General features: G+C 48.8%; 1 protein-coding gene across 2 annotated transcripts; it reads right to left on the reverse strand.

The window, feature by feature from the left end:
- Nucleotides 1-1,966: 1,966 nt before the first annotated feature.
- VWA1 (von Willebrand factor A domain containing 1) lies at nt 1,967-22,710 on the reverse strand. 2 transcript variants are annotated; one of them, XM_064470142.1, is made up of 6 exons: nt 22,071-22,710; nt 13,302-13,865; nt 7,214-7,492; nt 5,918-6,190; nt 4,858-5,127; nt 1,967-4,175 (listed from the first exon to the last, which is right to left on the reverse strand). In XM_064470142.1, the coding sequence occupies exons 1-6, from the start codon at nt 22,141-22,143 to the stop codon at nt 4,141-4,143; spliced, it is 1,494 nt and encodes a 497-aa protein (XP_064326212.1). In that variant the 5' UTR covers nt 22,144-22,710; the 3' UTR covers nt 1,967-4,140. The 2 variants fall into 2 exon arrangements, with proteins under 2 accessions (XP_064326212.1, XP_009503131.1); XM_009504836.2 differs by having other exon boundaries at nt 1,967-4,181; nt 22,071-22,708.
- Between the last annotated feature and the right edge of the window lie 211 nt (nt 22,711-22,921).

Consider the following 22,921-nt stretch of genomic DNA (forward strand, 5'->3'; position numbering starts at 1 on the left):
TCATGGTACGTCATGCCCAGTGTGTGACCTGGGGGGAGCTGGCTGGGGATGCAGCGATCGCAGCTCGGGCACGAGCAGCGTTGGTCGGCGGTTGCATCGCGTGTGGATTTTGGTTGGGTTTTTTCCCTTGTTTTCCAGGATTCATTTCCCTCTCTCTCATTATTTTCTTTATTATTATTATGATAAGTATCACCATTATTACTATTACTGTTTTATTTTAATTATTAAACTGTTTTATCTCAACCCACAAGTTTTCTTGCTTTTGCTCTTCTGATTCTCTCCCCATGCCGCAGGGGTGGGGGCAGTGAGCAAGTGGCTTAGTTGCTGACTGGGGCTAAACCACGACAACCAGTCATTCAGGTGTCTTTTTTTCCCCCCTCTAAATATTTATGTTTCTTACTAAATACACACTTGAGTAGGGTTCTCAAAAACTTCCTGCAGGCTGCTGGATTTTTCTATCAGACTCACTTTTTAAAAAAAGCTAACAGAAACCAAACCACCCCACCCGTTGGTGACCTAGCCAATTCATTGCTTGTTCTAAACATCAGTGTTGGCTCTGCAGCGCGATTCCATGGTGCCACGTATACCTTTTGGAAAACCAATACAGTGGCAAAGTAGTTAACATCTGTTACAGGGTAACAGCCCAAGCACTCCAGCCTTATTGCTCAAAATAATCAAATTTTATCTGCTGTTTTCTAATTTCCATCTAATTTTCCATCTTGGGCCAAAGAATGTATAATAAATGTTTAAGAAAGATTTGATTGCAGTACTGCTTAGTACAAAAGGAAAAGATGAGCACTAAACAAACCTATAATTGCACTTGTAGGCTATTTTCTGGACACATTTCACTGCCCCCACTCAGCTTGTATAGTCAGCACCAGTTTTGTACTGGGTTGAATCTTTTCCTTCATCTTGGCAGTGGTAAAAACAGTCCCTCAGCCTTTATACCTTTGAAGTGTGTGTGCTGGCTCATATTTCTTAGTGAAGCTGCCAAGTTAAGCCTAGCGTACCAGGCAGTCATCTACTACAGTAAATTAAATGCCCTTCTGGTTGACAGTAGCCAAGTGCAGATACAACCTCCACATTGCTTTCAGAAATTAGCTAGTGCATCCTAATTATAGTAGTTGTTCGACATCTCACTGAGCCGGGGATTATACAGAGGAAGGCTGCAAGTCGTACACACTCAAGAGCAAGTTTCTTCCAAGTGAACACAAACACTCTAGCAAAATTCTGGAATTGGGGAAGTATGCTGTTTTCCTTCAGAAAACCATCACGTGTCGATCTAGGTAACAGATCAGTCAAGTGGGATAACCACTCCCGTTGCATGGAAGGTTGCATTCAGAACACCCACGGTGTCCTGATACAGGATAGTAGGCGCCTTTGTATTCCCGATGAACATGGGAACTCTCACGTTAGCAACAATCGAGGAGCCTAAAGAGAACCTGGGAACAGCTCATCTACAAATGAAGTTCTTTCTAGTCCCCACACAGAGAACTTGGCTCCTACTGGGAGCCTTGATGATCTGTGCTCTTATCCTACATGGGGTTGGGTGTCATACCGATTATATTGGTACAGATGAGATGCTTAAATAACCCTAGAAATCATTACGGTTTGGATTAAAAAAAAATTAGTTTAACTTACCTGCCCAGCTTGGAATTTTCATGTTCAGGAGTACTACACGTTCTGCCAAGATTTAAGGGACATTTAATTTTTGGCTCCTTGTAAAACAATTCTTACTGAAGCTGAGACATTACTGAGTCTGATTATTTCTATTTCTGACACTTTTTTTGGGGGGGTGGGGGTAAAGTTCCATGTAAATCAGACTATGAAGTCATGGGTGGAATGCTTACTTTTCAGTCATTTAAAACTGAGATAGATACCAGCTTTTCAACCCCTACCTCTCGTTAGAACAAAAGCTACACTTAGATTTACCCTTAGTGCCCTCAAGAATGAAGTAATCATTCAATAGCTCTTGTATTGTATATTTAATTGTCTTCAAAAGGATGCATTACAGTTGGGGTGGAATGACACATTAATGTATTAGTAAACTATGCAGGGAGTTGTGCAAAATTAATTTCTGTCCTACAGCAAGAACAAACAAGACTATCTTATTGCATGAGAAATTCCAGAGGCTTTATCTTCCCCTCAGCACGGAGTCCCCATTAAGTTTGATCAGTCACAAATGCACATTCCAAATGAGAACACAGATCATATAAAATCTTATTTTGGGTTAATGAATGACTCACCTCCCTCCTATTCCTTCCTCCTGAACAAGAAGACAGACCAAGGCAAATGCTCCATAAACCTAGACATGATGAATTCAGCACTCAGGAGACAAGGTCAGTGACAAACTTCCTCTCAGCTCCGAAAGGAGGTGTTGTAAGATGTCCATAAGCAGAGCTAACGGAGGGTTTGCGGGATGGAGTGACGCTACATGGGGGCTCTTCAACATACCACGCAGATTTAACAAAAAAGTTCCACGTGTAGGACAAATAAGCAATAAATTTAAAATAGAGCAATGGTTACTGAGGGAAGATGTTCCCACTGATGCTGGGTTTGGTTACCAGAAAAGTATATACATTTCTTTACAGCCCTAAGCCCCGAACTTTGGAACCATGCTGCTCCAATGGCTTTGTCACTAGGTGTTAAAATTGTCTTTTGGTTTGTTTGGTTTTCATTTCCAGCTCCCATTTCCAAAGAGTAGCTCTTAGTGACAGCAAGTTCAAGCCTGGGGCCAAAGGGAAAGAATCAGATTTACTCTTCTCCCTTAAAAACCTGATTTTTAAGTGTAGCTCAAGCTTAGCACTGGGTGGAAGCCCAGGACAAAGACACTGAAGATGCACTAGGTGTTTGCAGGTACTGCAGGCATGCCACAGTAATTCAGTGGTCATGGTCCAGGCACTGTTGTTTAGAGGTGTGTATTTGAATGAGAAACAAAAATAACTGCTTTATCTGGTCTTGCAGTCTGGCTTTTCTTGACTCACTGCTGCTCCTTGAGCTCAGCTGAGGGCTGAGAGCTCCTGAGTTGAGTAAGCTGCTGGGGAAGCAAATTCCCAAGTTTTCTTGAGTTTTCTGCTCTCTCAGACTGATGCCAAATCCCAAGGCAAATGTCTTTGGTGAACTGAACCCTTCAAAGTTCATCTGGGATCTGTATGTAGCAGATGAATTTAATACCAGTGCCAGAGGGAGAGTGGAACAGTGTTGATGGGACTCAAGAATTCAGCAGGCAGACAGCAAGCACACTTTTGTGCTCGAGCACTCTGACAGCGCTCATCAGCCCTGGCGTGGCATGGCCCTATCGTTCTGTTTCTCAGAGTTCACTGACCAAGCTCTGCCACAAACCAAAGACCATCTGGGAACACTAAACTGTCCTTGCACTTTATAAGAGGCAGGACGTCTTTTATAAAGTGTCTTCATGTCCTGGCCAAAGGTCAAGTGGATTAACAACTTCTTTTCTTCCTCTTCTCAGAAATCCTGGTGTCTTTGACCCAACCTCCTCTGCATACTGTACATTTTGTATTATGTTATTCTCCTTTCTCCTAATGCTTTTCCCTTCCATCCCTGAGATCCTGTAATTTTGGGATGCCTAATTTGAGCCACCAGTTGAATACGCTGGATGAGTTAGAGGAAAGCTGCTCTTTGTCAAGTGTGTCGTTTCAATGCTGTTGTCAGCAGGAATGGATTTGGCCACAGGTAAACTTTCTCTGAGTACAGGTACCCAGAATGAAAGGCCAGGGCAGTAAACAGGTGAGTCTTGAACATGCTCATGAGCTGCAAAAATAAAACTGTATCAACATTTAATAAATAGAGAACAGGCAGTAAGCAAGCAGTAGTGAAGAGTCATCACTTCGCATTTGGGATGTTATCTGTCAGGCATATTTATACAAAAGAGGGTACAGATTTGGGATCTATTAGTCAGATTGGTTGTTCCATCCAGCCAAGCCAAACCTTTAAGCTTTGGGAGAACTTGGCTGAGGGACAGCCTTTGGACTTGATAACCAGAACACCTCAATGGGCAGTGCAGGCTGGGAGATGATCTGCAAGCTTCCCGGTTTCCTCCCCTGACCCCTTCTTTTTGTCCAAGTCTTTGTCCAAGCAAGATTCCTTGCTCTGCCAGGAATCGCTTCACTCCAGAGTCTGTCATGCTGTCTGTCTGTGCTTATATCCTTGGGCCTCTGTAGCTGGGAAGAACACAAGAAAAAAAGTATGATGTCAGCTTTATCCACCCATTCTCCATATTTGACTGAGTCAGAGATCTCATCCCTGTGGTCATCTTCACTATCACTCCAGCCTCTTGCTGGGAAAAAGGCTGTGCTTCTGTGCTGTCTCACAGCTGCTTTTTAGCTCTTACTTCACTTCAGGCTATCAGGAATCCCTTTATGTCTCATGAGAGTAAGTGCTACTGGGCAGAGGAAGGAGGAAAGCAGATGTATTGTGCCTCAGTAGCTGTGTTTAATAGTTAGCTTGTCTCTGCACGTTGAAAAGTGAAGGGTAGCCAAGAGTTCAGATGACTTCTAAACAGTGCATCCAATGCCTATGCCACCTTTAGCAGTCTTCCCACACTTGTTATCCCAAAATAATTGCAGGACTGTCCCCGCTGTCCACTTTCTCTCCTGCCTGCAAACATAACGCCACTAGGAGGAGTATTGCTCTTAAAAATGGGGGGGAAGAGCCCATCTTTGGACTACCTTTTGGGCTGGTAGCTGTGATGAAGCCCTATTAGCAAGCTAGCTGATGAGCACAGAGTATTTCAGCCACGAAGGCTCCTCTGCGTTGGATCTCCAGCACCTCAGTGCCCTTCAGGACACTTTCGCTTGGCTAACGCGCCCCAGGATTCTGCCTTGCACCCCAGCTCACCTGGCTGCATATACACCATGCGGCACAGCCCTTTGCCTGGCTGGTTCTTGTACATGGGCTTCACACACACTTTGTTAGTGGTGCCTGAAGCCAGGTCTGTGAGAAGCACACTGTGGATCTGCGGTGAAACGCTGATGACAGATGAAGGGCCAGTTTGCCGCCGGCATCTGACTCTGTAACCAAGGACTTGCCCATCGGCAGAGTCCCAGGAGGCTTTCAGGGCATTGGGGCCCATGTCTTCAAAGCGAAGGTGCCTCACTTTGGAGCCCTCTGGAGAAAGAAGACAGGGAAAAGATTCATGTTAGTGTGGGCCATTTGTACGGAGTGCTCCTTACTGCCTAGCTCCTTGCTCGTCCTGAGGGCATTGCGCAGAGGGGTTGCCAGCCAGCCTGGTCTTTGTTGTAGAGATGCAATAAGCCATCACTCTACATCTCCGCCCTGGAGGAGCTCAGCCTAATTAGTCCTTAACTTTGTCCTGGTACCAGCACAAAATACTTTTGTTGGCACTGTTAGGCACCGGCCGGATACCTCCCACACCCTCATCTGATGTCATTCTGTGAGCTCCTCACTCTTGAGTCCTGATAAGAGCTAGATTTTGCCTCCTGCAATATCTTTACAGGTATCTCTTCATAGCAGAAGCTTCTGCTGATGAATTTTCCAACCCTCTGATGCTAAATCACATCAAACAACAGACATTGAGGACGTAGGAGGGAAAGACAGTTTTCTTTCTTATTTCAGGAGATTTAGGGATCCCCAGGTCCGTTCTGCTTGTGACTGCACCAGCAGCTTGGCAGCATGCACCCTGTAATAGCAGTCATACTGCGCGTGTCTGATTTCCTTTCAGTCCTATGCCTTATACATCTGCTGCACCCTAATGGCATATCATGTGCTGTTCATCAGAAGCTGCAGCTTTCCCCTTCTCTCATCCCTCCCCAGTAACTGGGCTAAATGAGTTCTCTGGCTTTACCTAGAGGCAGATGATCTGTGCAAAGACGCAGGCACACTTCAGTGACTTCTTATGCCCATGTGGTTTCCCATCAGCAGAGTGCTGCTCACTCACCTTCCTGAGTGCATGCTTTAGCTGACAGGGATTTCTCCTTTCCAGATTTGTAGATTGAAGTCACTGTCACTAGATAGGTAGTATTGGGTGCCAGGTTCTCCACCACAGTGCTGTTGTGCTCGCCATCCACCTCCAGCAGCTTCACTGAGTTCCCAGGGAGTGGTCCATACAGGATCTGATAGCCGATCACACTGTCCAGCATAGGAGCCCAACTAACGTGGAAGCTGTGTGGTCCAGACTCTGAGATGAGAACCTGAGCTGGGCTTATTTCCTCTGAAAGCAGTGTAAAAAGATGTGAATGAGTATGTAATTCAAGGCATGAGAATGCTGTCGGAGGAGCAGAATTGACCTGCACCATACTTGGAAGAAAATCCACCCAGCAAGTGGATGTTGATAGTCATCCAACTCAGCACACCCAGCTCAGCCCTAACAAAATGGTTTCTCTACCTGTGCAGCACAGAGTGGGCAAGGCTACCCAGCCAAAATGGTTCGTGCATGCAGAAAATGAATATTGGATGCAAGTTCATCCTGACTTGGTCAACCCTGCTGAGATTTTTAGCATGCCACTTTTTTGCATGTTGCTATCCAGCATAAGTCTGAGTTATTCTTCTGGCCCAAATAACTAGTCTGCACAGAGAGGCTGGCTTCTGCTCTGAGTGCTCCCCCTCTCCTTTCCTCTTACACAGGGATTCCCCATCAGTGGATACACCTGCCTGGAGAAGCAGCATGCACCTGCTTCTAGAGCTTTAGTCTCCCCAAGCTGCACCTACAGCTTCAAGTAGGAGACCGGGATCTCCTTGTTCCCATAGCAGCTGCTCAAGCTATGGAAGTCAACATTCCCCTTTGGCAGTAACCCACAAAAGGCAGCACTGCTTCTGCCCGACCATCATACTGGGATACTGAGTAAGTATGTGCAGCAGCCTGTGCTTTATCCCCAATGGGCTCTACACCTCAGCCCTGTTAAATATTTGCAAGCTGCGGCTCCTGCCGCCTTCTCCCAGGCAGTGGGCTCTGCTTTCCTCCCAATTCATAGTAATTTTAAGGTTGGAAGGGCATCTTATAGCCATCAGACCTGATCCCCTGTGCTGGACGGTCCAGAACATCTCTCTAAAGAGCTGTCAGCTGAGTGCCAGCATAAAGCAGCTCATTGTGTTCTGTCCTGACCATCTGCCTCCTCCAGTCAGACCATGAGGCTGTGGGATGCAGACCAAGGGCTGTCCTGTTTCCTTTATATATGTGAGGCTCAGCGCAGTGGAGCTGTGAATTCCCCCTTGGTCACAACTGTGTGCATTTTACCTGCCAGTGTAGTAACCCTTGTTGTCTGAGGAGAGAAGTAGTGGACGTTGGATTCAGGAATGAGCACCACCTCGTAAGTAGTTTCCGGTGCAAGGTTGCTTAGCGTGAGGCTCGTGTGAGCCCCAGACACTTGCTTTGTCCTCTTCTTTGCTAGATCATCTATTGGGGCATACTCTAGGGTGTAGTAGCCAGTTTCCTGGGAGAGAAGTTTGGGCCACATCAGACGGAAGCTGCTTGAGGTGATATCTCCTGCATGGAGCCGATTTGCTCGGGTAACATCTGGAAGAGAAACGGTAGCAAGAATCAATATTGACATTAATACACGGAACATGGCACATCCAAAATGCAGGCCCTTCTGGATGGGAGATGTAGCCTACAGCGACACTGGATGACGGCTGAAGTTGCCTAGGTGTGGTCAAGCCCCTTCATAGCAATTCAGTGAACCAGACCTTATTTGAAAGGACTAAATCCTTAAAGCTAAGCATAAAGTTTTAAAAAAACCAAATCAAAACCAAAAACACCCCACATGTCAATTGAGGCAGCGATATTTGGGTTTTCACATCACTCCTATCTCTTGGACAAGACCCTTTTACTGAACAGAGCTTGTGAAGGAGATGCATGTGTCCCTGCTGCCATGAGGCGGTGTTTTGGCTAAAACAATTGCTCAGGAGTGTCTGCACAAAAGGCTTCAGCTCAAGAATACTGCTGCATCTTGCCTCCTAGGCGTCTCCAGCCTCAAACCAGTTTGCCACAAGCCTTCAAGTTGCTCTGTAAAGCCCCAGCTTTCCCTCTCCATCCTCTCTGCCTTATCCTCTGTGCTAAGGCCAAATGGTGCGGTGATCTGCTGTGACAGAGAGGTCTGACACAGCAGGAGCCATGCCCCTACCCATCCAAGCCTGTCTTCCACCACCAAGAACAAATCTGGAGCAGTCCAGCAAGTTCTGGGCAGGCATTGCTGCCCAACAGATGTGCGGCAGTTACTGTGCCCGGCCAAACAGGCAGCTTCCCACAGTCAGCAAGGCATTACCACGTACCCACCATGGCAAGCGGCACTGCCACTGCCTGTGACAAAGCTGGAGACAGAATCTGGGCATCCAGGCTCTGAAACTCTTGCGGTCAGTTCATCCTGAGCTCCCTGTAGAAATCACTTACTAGTGAAACCAAACCACTCAATTTTGTTCTGTATGTGAAGCAGCCCAGAGTGTGAAGAAATACATTTCTCCCTGTTCTCTGCCTGTACCCAGCGGCCAAGAAGGGGCAGCAACTGCTGAGCCGGCTGCATTCATCCCAGCTGAAGTCACTCCCTGCAGTGTTTCACAGAGCCCCATTGTTTTGTGACATTCAACAGTCGGAGCCACTCTTGTGCTATCTCGCCTCGCTCCTCCTGCACAGAGGCTTCTCTTCAAGGCTCATGCTACCTTTGAGTTCTAGACCCCAAACGCCAGGCACAAATACCTCTCCTGGCGCTCTGCAGTTCCCCCAGCTTCCTCTGCTACTTGACCCTTCTGACACGCGTGGCCGCCTGAGACCATCTTGGGCGAAATTCCGCTGTTCTCTGGTCTCCCAGAGGGGCAGAAACACAGAGGATTTTGTTAGCTCCAGGGAAGCGGCACATGACGACATAAGGATGCCTCTTTTTTTTATTCTAAAGGATTTTTAAAAGCACTCTGAGCATTCAAAAAGTTCATTTGCTCTGCACAGTGACACTACTGAAACCTTATGACAGCTCCCTCCAGCTCAAGCTTGAACACTTCAGAGTGCTGTAAGGAGCTCTCATTGGCTTCCCATTACATGGAGGTAAAGGGAGGCACAAAACCCTGCACAGACCTGCACGACGATATGGGGTAGCCTTGCGCTCTCAGACTTGTCCTTTAGCTGGGAGAAGATCAGCTTTCCTCCTCTGAGCTGCTCCGAGCCCCTGCCAACTTCCCCATACCAAATAAAGCAGCCTCAGTTTTTCCTCTGAGCTGTTCTTTGGCTCTCCCAGGCAGGAACATTTCGCTTCTCCGTGCCCTGCCCGCTCCCATCCACACACGCTGCCAGCCAGCGGCACTCCACCCCGTCGGAGCTTGGAGGGGGCAGAGGGCGGGGGGCAGCACCACGGGAGCTGGGGCACTGCACCCTTCTGGGAGCCCCACGACTACCAGTGGCCAAGCCACAAAGGAACAGGGCCTCAGCACCAGAAGTCCTGCCAAAAGCTCAGGGAATGGAAATAAGTGAGCTTGGAGCCAGGGGCACTGTAAGTAAGTGGGGCAGATTAAAGTGACAGGGTGCAACACCTGAAGGATGTGCTGCAGGAAGCCCACAACAAATAGCTCTGCCCCTTGTTGCTAGATTACAGGTGCCTTGAGTGTATAAAGAGGACAATAAACCCCAGAAAACAGATGCCCATGATATGCTTCACAGCACCTCCTTGTTGCCAGAGGGAAGCAGCAAGTTAATCTCTTGTATTAGACCCCGGCAGTGCCTTCCTAGCAACACTCGGAGACAGCTTGTGACACACTTGCCTTCCACCTCCTGCCTCTTGGTGACTTGAAATACCATTTTGCAGCCACAAGCTTGCTGACATCTCGTGAATGCTGGCAAGGTCAAGATTAGACTTGCAGAAATGCTGCTACTTTCATGATGTGCATAAGAAATGCATCCAGGCAGCAGCAGAACCTGTTCTAGCCCTGGGTACATAATTCCCCTCTCTGCAGAAGCTTCAGCTAGGGCTTGGGACAAGTCACATCTGCTTCATAGCTCTATTTCCCTACTTTGATATGGGTCAGGGGGAGGGTTCTGATTCTGGGAGGAGGGGAAAACACTTCTCCATTCCCATGGTGGACACTCAAGGTCAGAGATCACTCCCTCTGGTCACCTGCTTATATTCAGTGCTAAATGAGAATGTCAGAGGACTCTAGGCTCAAAGTCTTCACTGCAGAAGAAGTTATCCAGGACCTTGTTTCAGACCAGAAATGTGTTGCCCTGAATGTCCATGGGAAGTGGCTGATGTTTTGTGACTGCTGGGCAGGTGGGCTCCTGCAGAGCTTGGCTCAGAAGGTGGTGCCAAAGGGTGAAACAAGTCAGCAGTTGTCAGTTCAAGTGGATGCCAGCACAGAACCTGATGTCATCTCAAAGGAAGCCTTGGTTTCACAATATTTGAAGGCCCTTCCCCAGGAGGAGAGCACCAAATGCCATATATTGGGTACATAATATATAAGACGCAATGGAAGAAGCCTGAGCTAGAGTCTCCTTTCCTTCACACTAGGAAAGGCAGAGGTATTTGCCAGGAGCCGGCTGTGGCCGTAGCCAGGCTGGCTGGGAACCGTAGTCTGCTGCATTCTGCAGACTCGTTGTATCAGGACTATGTGCCAAGGAAAAAGAGTGGGAGTGAACACACACATCCATCCACGGTCCCTGTCTTGCTCCCTTCTGCGTAGTAGCATTACTGGAACTATTTCAGGTCCACCGTGTCTAAGAAGCAGCCCTTCTCTCTTCTGTGACACAGGTTTTTCAGAAAGGGAACTGAGGCAGAGACGTCACATCCCTTGGCCTCCGCAGAGCCTGTAGCGGGACAGAAACATACTTTGGAAGGGAAAGGCACCTTCCTTTTATCTCCCTGTCCAAGTAGTGGCTGTCTTGCTGTCTAAGACTGAAAACCCTTGCTGTGAACTTCAGACTCAGCCCAGACAATTCCTTATATTATTTGTCTGCTCAGATCTCTGATCAAATTTCTGAAGGCAAAGAAAATGTTTCTGAACTGAGCAACCCCTACGTAAAGGTGCCTACCTTTGTACAGCAAGGTACAGCTGCGGAGATTGAACTGTTCCATGGAGGGCTGCCAGCCTACCTGAGACAATAGCAATGTGGAGCCAAGGACCATTGTGTTGGAGTATCTGTGGAGCAGGCATGAACCACCCTGTTCCTGGATGGGGGGCAGAGGGAGGAGAGCAACTCTTGACAAAGCTTGTTTGTGCATCTACAAAAGGCTTTTAAAAAAAGAGTAGCCAGAGATGAATGTAAGATAGCTGTGATAGTAAAACCAGTCTGGGCCGTTCCAGAGTTGGAAAGGCCTAATTTCTGCCTGCCAAGGATTCTGTCTGTCCCTGCTGTCCCAGGGGCCAGGAGCAGGAAGGGTGATGATGAGGACTGCCTCCTCCAGGCAGGGAAGAGTGGACATAGAGGGCTTTATTAAAGCTAATTCAGTTGATGTTACCAACATCTGGTATTTCACTTAAAGCACCAGCCCCTGGATTCATGTGGGAATCTCACCTTCCATTAAAATCACAGACTAGTGACTTTTAGACCTGGTGGATGCACAGAATACTGCCCTCAGGCACAACAGAGCATTGATTACCTTTGCAGATCTTACGATCTCCAAGACAATCTTGTGCTGCGAGGATATGCAGGTGATTTCTCACTTTGGGATGCTATTTTATACCACCTGGATTCAGGATGCACTAGAAGCTGAAACAGCCACTTGAAACAAAACATCTGCGGGTTCTGCGTGGCATCTGGTACAGTAGAAGGACTGCTGGTACTGCCCCATGCTCACACAGGAGAGAGGTGGACGACTGGAGAACATCGTCCCTGTGTGTGATTCGTTAAATGATCACGGTTGGAAATAGAAATTGTTACATACAGAGGATTCTGTGGAAAGGGTTACTTGGACACTCCAAAGCCAGTTCTAACCAACTCGCATAGCAGAAGCCAAGTAAGGAATTAAAACAGGATTTCCAATGGAGAGAGAACCTCCAGAAAATGAATGGAAAGTCTGCAAAGTTGTAGTAACTAATCAGCTTTCCAAACAAATCCAGAGACGTCTGGGAGGCTGAGGCAAAACCCCTGCTTTGCAATCACAGGCACTCCCACGCTGATGGCACTCAAGAGCTGCAAAAAGAACATGCATCGTGCAGCGCAGCCTGCAGATTAGCATGAGATATTCCTCTTGGCTTCCAAATGCCTGTCTTCTGGCCCAGATTATGGCTTTGGGTCTCTTCAGACCGTTTCCTGGATGCTTTAAAAAACAGGACTGCTGAAAAATCAAATCTGCTGCCTGTTCCTGTGCTCTGCACGGCAACCGCCACAACCACGCCAGCAACAGAGAGGTAGCAGTTGGCCTGCTAAGCCTAACAAGTTCGGGCTGAGATTTTCTTCCAAGGGCTCTGCTAGCCAAGTCGGGCTATAGATCTGGCGGATGTGGAACACGGTACAACAGGGGATTTATGGAAAAAAAACATTCCTCTCCTACAGTTTTAATGCTGATAGCAAGCACCATCCTCGATTGCTCTTTGCAAGAGAACAGCAACTGCCAGCCGCTCGTAGGCAGGAGTTAGATATCTCAGTGTGTGCCAGCCACTGCGCCCGCACATGATGGTATATATAGGAAGTCAGATCTACCCTAGACAAGAGTTTGAGGGTGCTGACAGGACCAAATCCTTCACAGGGACAATACATCCCATTTTGTGTACACAGTGTGTTCAATACATTTGTGTCCTCCGCCTCCATCAGATGGCACAGAGCCAGACAGCATTTTAGAGAAAAAAAAATCACCCTGCATTTTCACATCGAGTTCTAGAGGCTTTGGCACCTTGTTCCCACAGTCAGCAGCCTCTTACTGTTATTAAATCGTTGCCTGTTTGTGAAGCCTTTGGTTAAAAATTAACCTGTGCAGGTGGGGGCGTTTTCATGCTACACTTGAATTGTACAGATGACTGTGACCTGCATGATTCATTTCAGAGTCTTGTGGGTTTTTAAGGAATCCAGATAATATTCTACCTGAGCCTCCTTCCTTTATTAACTGAACAACTCATTACAAACACAAGTTCATCTCACTACAGGTCCGCAGAAGGGAATTTGTCCCAGCCAGTCATGGGGCCTTCCAAGGGGAATAGAAGTATTTGTCCCAGGCCTCCTAAAAGCCATGGTTTATACTTGGACCCATAGCACTGCGGACAAAGCACCTCAGCGCTCAAGGGCGGCAGCGTGGGTCAGGAGGACCATTGATTTTCGTGGATTCTCACACTGTGTCCCCTGCAGAGCCAGGCACGACTCGTGTTCAGCCCTGTTGCAAACTCCCAGTGACCACAAGCCAACCCCACCGTACCTAGGATAGCATCTCGAAGCTCCTTTGTGATGATGGGTAGGTCATCAACATCCACAAAGTGCAGGTGCTTCTCAGGAGGCTGGCTGGCGGCAGCAGAGAGTTCCAGGTAACTCCCCCGTCCCGTGCTGACAATGAAGACTGTTACTCCCATGTCCTTCAGGAGCTGCATGGGTTCAGAGATATCATCAGTGGAGAAACCATCTGTCACCCAAACCAGCACTTTGGGCACATCTGGCCGGGCTCCAGCTTCATCACTGAAGAACAACTCCTTGGCATAGGAGAGCGCTTTGCCTGTGTTAGTGTCACCCATGAGCTGTCGAGTGTTCCGGATGGCTTGTTGCAGAGTCCCGCTAGACAGGTACCGGTTGAAAGGGAACTCCATGGTGGGCGTAGTGCTGATGTGGATGATGCTGGTCTGGACATCTCTGGGGCCAAAGGTGAAAGGCTGCACAAGGTCCCACATGAACTCCTTAACCCTGGAAAACTCATAGTAGGAGACGCTGCCAGAGCTGTCCAGCAAGAAGAGGAGGTCCCCCTCTGAATTGGAAATAGGCAGCTGGGGACCTAGCAGGGGAGGAGAGAGAGAAGTGCGTTAGTGGAATGATGTGAACCCACACCTGCACCACCATCTGCTCGGAAAGTTTGGTTATCTTGTGCCAAATCTCAGAATTCAGTGAGAATTTATCCAGGTAGAGACCTCAGGATTTGCACCTTTTTATTATTATTATTTACATCTAGTGTGAGGGCTCCTGGCTTTTTCTCAGTCCTGCTGTCAACTGTCCAGGAACTTCTCGCCCCATCTTCCCTCATTGGACAGCTTTGCTTAGACTCATCTGTTTGATCACAACTGTTCTTTGCTAACACTTTGAGATGCTAACACTGAAGTATTAGCCAGAGGTCTTCCTGTCATTGTTCACAAACTAAGTTTTTTTTAGCGCCTTTGTTTTAAAGTACATTGCCAAAAAAGCAGTCTCTATTGTGAACAGAAAACTGGTTCCTCAGTCCTCTGAGGTCCAAAAACCTGAATTAGTTACAGGATCACAAAGAGCAAGAGAAAAAAAGTCCATGAGACCCCCACCACCCCACTGAACAGCAGCATTGAGACCTGCTTTGGACTATTTATCTCCCACTGCTTTCTTTGGGTTCAGCCTCACTTTGGGACACCACAGCTGCTCAGCCTGATTTAAGCCCTGCCCAAGAGGGTCACTGCAAGGGGAGAAGCCAAAGCACTGCAGTGAAGCTGGAAGGAGCTCTTGGAGATGCTGCAGGACAGCAGCCCCGTGCTGATCTGCCCAGCCATGGGACCCTCTCAGCAGCACACTTCAAAAACACCCCCCACAGGGTTTCACGTTGGCCAAGAGGGTGAGAGACACGCAAAGGAACCGTTGGAGCATCTCAGCAATACAGCAGCAGCCCTGAGCACTGGTGGTGTGCTTGGTCTGTCGCTGTGAGCAATGGCACAACATCCAAGCACACAAGTGTAGCAGCTGCCACACTGCAGGTACTTCGGTCGGCTGAGACAGAGACCCACAGTCAACAGAACGGGCACGTCTCAGCCCTGCTGCGTGCAGCTTGCCCTCCGGCTCTTGGCAAAGGCCAGCGCTGCAGGGAAGTTTGGCCTTTTGGAGCTCACTCCTTTTACATGTTCTGCACCTCACCTAGATCAACCACCGTTCAACAGAGGTAAGGCTGAAGATGCATCCCACCTAGCTGCTGTGGTGAGCTCTCCAGGAGCAGGGGGAGGAGCTCCCTCTGCCTGCATCGGCTCCTTGCTCTCCAGGCTTTGTTGCTAAGCTTGTTTTTAAGTCACGTTTTACACATTTGCAAAGATAAAGTCAGTGAGGAGGAGCAATAGTTACTTTTTCCTCCTCCTTTCCATTCACATGCATGATCCCTACTGCTCAAGGAGCTGCTTGGATGGCCAGAACAGGCCCCGTGTGTCTCAGAGGAAAAAGGCCAGTCACGGGAGAGGAGAGGCAGACCATAAGAGTGAAAAACTGGGATGAAATATACCTGAATTTAGCCTAGTGCCTGACTCCTGAGAAAATGCAGCCTCTTATCGAATGAGGGCAGGATGAACACCTGATATTCCTCTGGTCCAAATTCGGTCAAGATGCACACCAGGTGGGAGCAGAAAATGCCATAGCAGCAGTGAAGGGAAATAACTTCCTGGGACACTAATCTCACCTCCTCATTCTTAGGTCCTGCGCAAGGACAAGGGCTGGAAGAGAGCAGGGAGCCAGGGTGGAAGAGATGCCCCAGACCTGACCCTGCAGGGGCAGTGGGAGCTCAGGCTCCTGAGCACACCCAGCACCCTCCACACTACACCCATGCGGGATCTGCAAGCACTCCACAGCCTTACAAAACCTCATGACAGTCTTTCCAGGCACATGTTATTAACCCATTACAGATAAACTGAAAGGTCAGGACAGTGGAAAGAGGCAGGAGCTCAGGCACAGCGATCGGGGTAGAGCTAAACGTACAGCCTGCAAGTCCTGGATCCTGCTCTCACTGCTGCAGGAATAATGCCTCTGAGCTACCTCAGCTTGCACTGGCACCTCTTGTTACACCACACCAGGCTGATCCTGAGCACTTTCTGCTCCCGGCCGGAGATGGACGTGGTTCCAGGAGCTGGGAACAATCCTCACCAAGCCTGAGCCAGCAGGTCAGTCGTGCCCCGTGCCAGGGAGTAGCCTCTGCCGTTCAGAGCTGCCGCTCTGGGCTAACACACTGCCATCCCAGAGAAAGAAGCAAACTTCTGATTGCCAGACCGAAAGCATCGTCAAGGTCAGAAGCAACCTTTGGGCCTAAAACAACTTAAAGGTTTATCCCATCTTATGACAACGGCAGTGCCTGGAAGAAAAAATGAGCTGTATCTGGAAAAGAATGAAATGATAAAGAATGAGAGATGAGAAAAACTGCTGGCTCTTCTCTCCCAGGAGAGGTGGCTGCTTCAGACAGGCTGCCTCTCGGTTCAACGGCTACAGTCCACATCAGGCTGGCAGAAAGCTCTCTGATTTATACCACTGTTGGCAGGAAAGTCTGGAGTGGAGGGACTCCTCCCTAGATCACTTTTAAAAAGCTGGGATAATTTGAGCTTTTCTTGCTCTTCTGAACACATATTGACCTCCATTCCCAGATAGTCTTAAGAGCAGCACCTCAAAGGGTCTCTGGACACGACGTCTGGCAGAAGGGCTGCACAGACCCATTTCTGCCCAGGAATGCAATATGTCAGGAAGAACATGCTTCTGAGGGTGTGGCCTGGAGTCCCACTCAGTTTGACCCATTTTCTTACCATTTCAATTAAACTGCTGTGTGGGAAGCACAAACACATAGGGGACTCCTCCTTCTACCACTCTTAAAGCTTGGGAGATTTACGCTAGCTGGAATATCAGTAATGAATTTGGAATTCTTTTAACCACCACCCTGCTTTCTGACAGCTGTTGAGGTGCAAGAAGGGAGAAAAAGCCTTGGACCAGGGATTCCTTCCTGCTCATTTGGGCTCCTCTGTCAGCGAAGGGATCAGGAACGTGGGGTGGCCAAGAAGTCTGGGCTCTGGAGCACAGAAGTACTTGGTGCAGCACACAGTTGAGTGCTGGAGCCATGTATGAGAGCCAAAACCCACAAGGCAGTAGACAGTTGAATGGAAAGGCTCCTGTAAAATTAATTGCTCCACGGAGACAGCTCATGCAAACAATTCTCCCCCTGCAGAAAGCCATGTCAAGGCAGGCCCAGAGACCGCAACGAGCCTGGCAGAGATGAGCAGGGGGTTGCTAAGCCCTCACTGGGGCACTACTCCAAGAAGCAGATATGAGATGGCAAAATCAAGAGGGGGGAAAGGACTGGGGCAGGGGGACAGTGAGTGGGCACAAGGGGTCTATTACATGTCCTGACAGTGAAACCTAATGACCTGAGCACAGAGAAGATCATGAACCAGCAAAAGAACAGCCATTCAGGGTACAGCGCAAGGGGCTCAAAGGGAAAAACAGAAGGTGGGGAAGTGGTTCAGGCTTGAGCCGTAGAGGACTTGATCCTCTTTGCCCAGTCTTTATTTGGACAGACTTTACTCTGCTATTTATTTCCCTCACTGGGTACCGTTCAGATGCCTGCCTGTGCAGCTAGGGCACGAGTGCCTGGGTCTGTCCCAGGGCAGGAGCGTCCGTGTCTGGGTGCTCAGGAATGCCAGGGGGAAGTACACTGGAGAAAGGGCCAGGTGCGCTGGGAATGCCCACAGGATGGGGGACAGAAGTGACATGTATGAGTCAGGAGGACCGTACTTATTGCACGTGCTATTCTATAGGCGTGAACTGGAAAAAAGCCGGAGTGCTTGCACACGTGGTCTATAAATGTGCAAATAAACATGCTGCCTGCAAGTCACTGTGCTGCTACAGAGACCAAGGCAGCACAGGAACCACTCTTCTGTCGTAGGTGCTGGCTGAGGTGGCAGAGGCATACCAGATCTCCTGAGACAGGAGAAATCAGATGGAGCCTTCAGAAACGGAGAACAGTAAAGTTATTTGGAGGTGACTAAGCAAGAGACTCTAAGAGGAGGCAGGAGTAGGACCTGCAGTCTATGTGGATTACAGCCAATTCTGCGTGACCCAGCACAATTCAGCCCTGTGCTGCAGACACACACACACACAGAAACTTGGCGTTCGGAGCTGAGCAGAAAATAAAAGCGAAGTTCAGTAAGCTTTCCTGCTTGCCCACAGCAACATGCAATTTCATCACCACATCACCCAGTAGAGCCGATCCTGTGACCTACAGGTCCCTGGAGCTCCCTTCCTCCTAATGGCATTCCAGCAGGGCAGAGCAACAAGGGCTTTGTTTAGAGCTTCTGGCTGCACGAAGCACATCAAACACATGTAGCCATGGCTCTGTGTTTTACCCTCCGCTGGAAGAAGTACAAGGCACTTCCTTGGCTGGCAAGCCATAGAGAGAGATCTTGGCAGCATAACTGCTGCCTCCCAGGAGGAAACCTTGTTTGTCCCCCCTGCTCCTCACCAGTCTGAGGGTCACTCGCTTCCCTAATACTGCAACAAAGAGCTCTGAAAGCTTCTGTCCCAAGCAGGGCAAGTATCAGTGGCCAAAGGACGTTGCTCACAAGTGGTAAACAAGGTCACATGCACTAACACTCGCGGGGAGGAATTCGGAATTCACCACGGGGGAGCAGATGCAAGCAAAGTCCCGCGACTGCCAGAACTACCTGCATGGGGGAACACACGGGTGAAAACCAGCGTGGAACACCTGCTCGAAAGAGAACACCAAAGGCGACTCAAGGGCCATGCCCTCGTCAAATAGCTCTCTTGACTGTACCCTGCAGCTCTGGGGCACCAAGAGAGCTGGGCATAATGTCAGCATCCTTTACACACTGGTTTGGCCCATCATACATCGCTGGAAATAGCTGCGCTAATTAGAAGGCTCTGCAGGAAGAGCTACAGCTTGACACCGCAGTGTTCTGCCTGGAGGGTAGAAAGCATTGTTTGACAACAATTGGTTAACAAGAGCAACAGTTACACTGGTGAGCAGGTATATATTTTGGAGCTAAAGAGACTGTCTCTGGGTGGAGCCGAAGACTAATCCTTCATACAGGCAAATACCATCGCAGTTACCTCTACTTAAGCCTCAGCCCTGCATAAGATGGAAACAAAATCCCCCCATTTAGATTTCGTCAGCAGAAAGGATTCCTTAAAAAATAAATCTAGACAAAGGATCTCACTACATCTGGAGCATGGCAAAGGTTATGAAGTGACTGGACACCCCGTCGACCCATTCAGGTTTAGGTTTTCAGTTCCCTCATCTTTCTTCCTGTCCTTTGTCCTTCATCCAACATAAACATGCCATCCCTGCCAGAGGTGGGGCTGTGGACATTTGTTACCAGCAAATCCCTGCATTACGCAAGCCGCCGCTGCTGCTTTCAGGCCGTTTCCTTGCTTTACAGCAAAAGGAGATCGGCTGTTTGGCAAGATGCCAAGTGACGATTTCTCACTTTCTGTGGGATCCTGCGAGAAGAGGCATCCATTAGCACCTCCCCGCCTCCGGAGCTGTCAGGCCTTTGCTTCTGAAGAGCTGAGGAATAACTCCGCAGACCTCATATCATCGCTGCTCCTGTGCTCTGCTGAAGTCTAGGGAACAACAGAGAACACGCAGCAGTGTCCTGCTGTCACCCTCTAGCTGATACGTGGTCACTAGACACAGATCAATCATGCAAAGAAGTGTTTTGAAGGGATCAATACGGGAGCGAAATGTCACCGTGGAGTCATAGTGCTGCCTATTTAAACACTTGGCTTTTCCAGGAGAAAAACAGCTGGTCGGACTTCCCTGTCTTACACTGAGATGCTGACAGGAGACATCCGCTTCAAGAGTTCCCTGCACTCTCAGCTGGGACCTGAACACATGCCATGGGCCTGATTTACATGGAACTTGGAACTTGTAGAGCATAAAGGATTTAATGGCCAAAAAAGATCATGTCCTGTCTTGGTCAACTATGTTTGAAATTCCATGTTTATCTTGCCTTCTCACTGCTTGGCCATGGAAAGAAAAAAAGTTCTACTATGAGTGGAGCCAGGTTTGGAGGCTGAAGAAAGCAATCTGTGCTTCCCTGTGGCCCCTTGGGATCACAGTGAGAGGCAGGAGGAGAAAGGCGCCGCCTCTCCCAGAAAGAGGTGTCCCGCCAAGCCAGCCAGAAGGTGTTTCACACTTAAAACCACGTCAGAGAAAGACCTGTGCCATGGGAGGCAGCTAGATTGCCTGCCTATTTAAGGAGCTGAGCCCCACCAAGCAAAATATACTTGTGTGACTAAAAGCCCAAACTGCCTATGCAGGTTCCAGCTCGTCCATGCCACAGATTACAGGCTGTAGGCTGAGAAATGGCCCTTGAGACAAATTCCTCTGGCAGGAAAGAAGCTGGGTTGCCATCTCTTATGATCTTTTCAGGAGTTTCATTGTCTCTGATATTTTATTTAGAGCTTCAAGAGTCCTGAAATCATAGAATTATGCCAGGTACTGAGCTGTGCTTCAGGAAGAAAAGGACCCCTACAAAGGGCATATGGAAGGACCGTGTCTTTATTTTTCACTTGCTGCACCCACAGGGACGGCAGCATCCCCATCCTTTTCTGCTTACGCTAGTCCAGAGTAACCAGGTAACGACAACCTAGTTTTCATTTATCAAAGGCCAAACTATGAAATGGTCGCACTTTACACCGATGCAACAGAGATCTGGATCTGGACCCAAAGAGGGAAGCGGTGGAACTGGTCATGGGATGCTCTGCCTTGACTTTGTGCCTCGGTGCACTAAGGCAATAGCCACTGCCCTGAAAAAGCTGATCCTTCCTGAGCACGTAGAAGCACCACTGGCCACCCGGTAGCTTCCCCACCTTGTCCACTGCAGTGGAGAATAAAGCCACAACCATTCACATTCAGTCAAGTCCCTAGGAAACAGTTACAAACATGCATCCCCACCTCTCCAACAGTTCCTCTCATTGTGCGATCATGGCACACCACCATCGCACCTCCAGACAAGAGCTAGCCCATGCCCAGCAGCCCTGCCAGCCCGGCTGTTTGCTCAAGGTGGCTTTAGGGAGCACCTGGGAGGAGCCTAGGAGGCCCCCGCACCAAAGCTGTTGGGGAACGAGCACCTTGCTGACCAGTAGGTTCATCTCTTCTAAGGGTACTTGGCAGCGTGCGAGATAAAGTCAGCACATCAATAGCACAACATGCACAGCTTCGCCTCTGGAGCGAGGCACAATCCTCCTGGAAAGCCATGCCTTGCTTTTTCACATACTCTGAAGGTCTGAGCGTTGTGTTTTGTCTGGGCTGGAGAACCACCACATACACTCCCGTACATGATGACAGGAATAACTGCTGCCTGTGTGGACATTGTGACAATGCCAGGGGCAGCAGTACCATTCCTGCAGCAGCCTGTGTCACTGCGGGACAGAATCCAGGACCTGTAAGGGGATCCGAGCACTAGTCCGCTCTGCGTACCAGAAGCAGAATCAGACCCCAGCAGTCTGGGCTGCTGTCTGAGCCTAAGGACCTCCTGACCAGGTAAACAAGAGGTTCACTTCTTTCACACTGGATTACGTTTCCCAGGTGCAGTGAAAACCAGAGGCAGCCAGCAGTAGCCCTCCAGTCAAAGAACAGAACCTTTTTCTACTTATGAACACAAGGCAGAACAAAAGTAATCGCATCAGCTTAGCCATCACGACGTGGGCTAAGCCTGCTGCCCAGCACTACAGTGCAGGAACCAGAAACGAGATATTCATCTCCTCCGAGTCCCTTCGTCTGCTGTCAGTTCTGCAAGACTGACCCGTAATCATCTTCCCTCAACGATATACAAGAGAAAGCATTTAAAGAGGAAATATAACAACTGAATTACAGAGATTAGCACGAGAATAACAGGACAGGTATAGTGTAAAACACTTTTTACTTCTCTTAAGCGATGTGCCTCGGTACATAAGTAATAGTGAGGAGTCAGGACTTTTTCCATATTATTACACTAAACTCTGCAAGTTTCTAAAACAGCTTCTTTTCCACTACTGCAAACAAGCAAGATAAAATTTCTTTCTAAAATTGCTATATTAGAAAGGTTTTTTGTCTGTTTTGTCCTTGTGCCAGCAAAGTAACATACAAGTATAACTATACACCTAAAGCAGCAATATAACTTCAGCTTTTATTCTGAAACGGTTTTATGAGAAGCTCTAAGGACCAGGAGGTACTAAATAGGGGAAAGCAGTAAGGGAACGCCTTGCCTTTTCAGACACTCACCTCTCTCAGGTGTGTTCTGTCCCACAGCAAACTGCAGCCACAGACCAAGAGAAAGCACTGTCTTGGCCAACATAGCAAAGTCTGGTCCTGGGCAAACTACCTTAAATCCAAAAGCTCGGCTCTGTGAAGGCAGATGAAAGGCTTAAGATCAGTCATATTATGTGCAAGGATCCGCCAGATCTCAGGGTGCCACTTTTATGCTGCTCATGCCTTGAGATCCGACTGCTTCTTTATGTGTGTTTTGCTGGGCTGTGGTGTAAGCTTTGGCTCCTGTAGGCAATTTTCCTTCCCCCCCCCCCCCGCCTTTTAAAGTCATAAATCCATCTTGACAGGAATAGCTGAAGGAGAGGCACAAACAGCACTCCTGCTGCTCTTCCTCTCCCGAGTTAAACTTGCCCCAGGAGTGTGGATTCAATCGCAGGCTGTCTGCGTGCAGCTGGGCTGGTTTGAAAAATAGATCCCTATAGATAAAACTTTGGCCCTGGCAGCGGTCCAGCTACCAGGAGGAGGGAGAGGAAAAAAAAGAAAGCTCATAAAAAAAAATCCAAAACTGCTCTGCTCTGGAATGAACTAGAAGGAAAAACACGGATGTAGAGGAAAGAAAAAGTAGAAAGGCTGGAGAGCATGCCCTGCCCTGGGAATATTGGCTAATCTTCTGGGAGGAGGCAGGCTGAGCGTTCCCCCAGGTCCTAGCGCTAAGCAGCGGATGCCCCTTCCCCTCTGCTGCCCCGGGGCCACCCACGAGAGGTACGAACACACGCCATGCCCCGCTGCTTCACCCTGGACAAGACCTGGTGCAGAAGTCAAAGAAATGCAGAGCCTGCGGGAAGCAGCCGCTGCCAAGGCGGGGA

The sequence above is a fragment of the Phalacrocorax carbo genome, chromosome 20, assembly GCF_963921805.1.
Source record: "Phalacrocorax carbo chromosome 20, bPhaCar2.1, whole genome shotgun sequence".
Lineage (NCBI taxonomy): Eukaryota > Metazoa > Chordata > Aves > Suliformes > Phalacrocoracidae > Phalacrocorax > Phalacrocorax carbo.

Bases quoted from the DNA above. Each gene is read 5' to 3' on its own strand.
- VWA1 (XM_009504836.2), bottom strand. From the start codon at position 22,143: ATGTTGGCCAAGACAGTGCTTTCTCTTGGTCTGTGGCTGCAGTTTGCT. The intron at 13,866-22,070 runs GTGAGTGTCTGA...CTCCCCTGCTAG, and splicing joins ACAGAACACACCTGAGAGAG to GTCCCCAGCTGCCTATTTCC. The intron at 7,493-13,301 runs GTACGGTGGGGT...TTTCTCTTCCAG, and splicing joins GCTTCGAGATGCTATCCTAG to ATGTTACCCGAGCAAATCGG.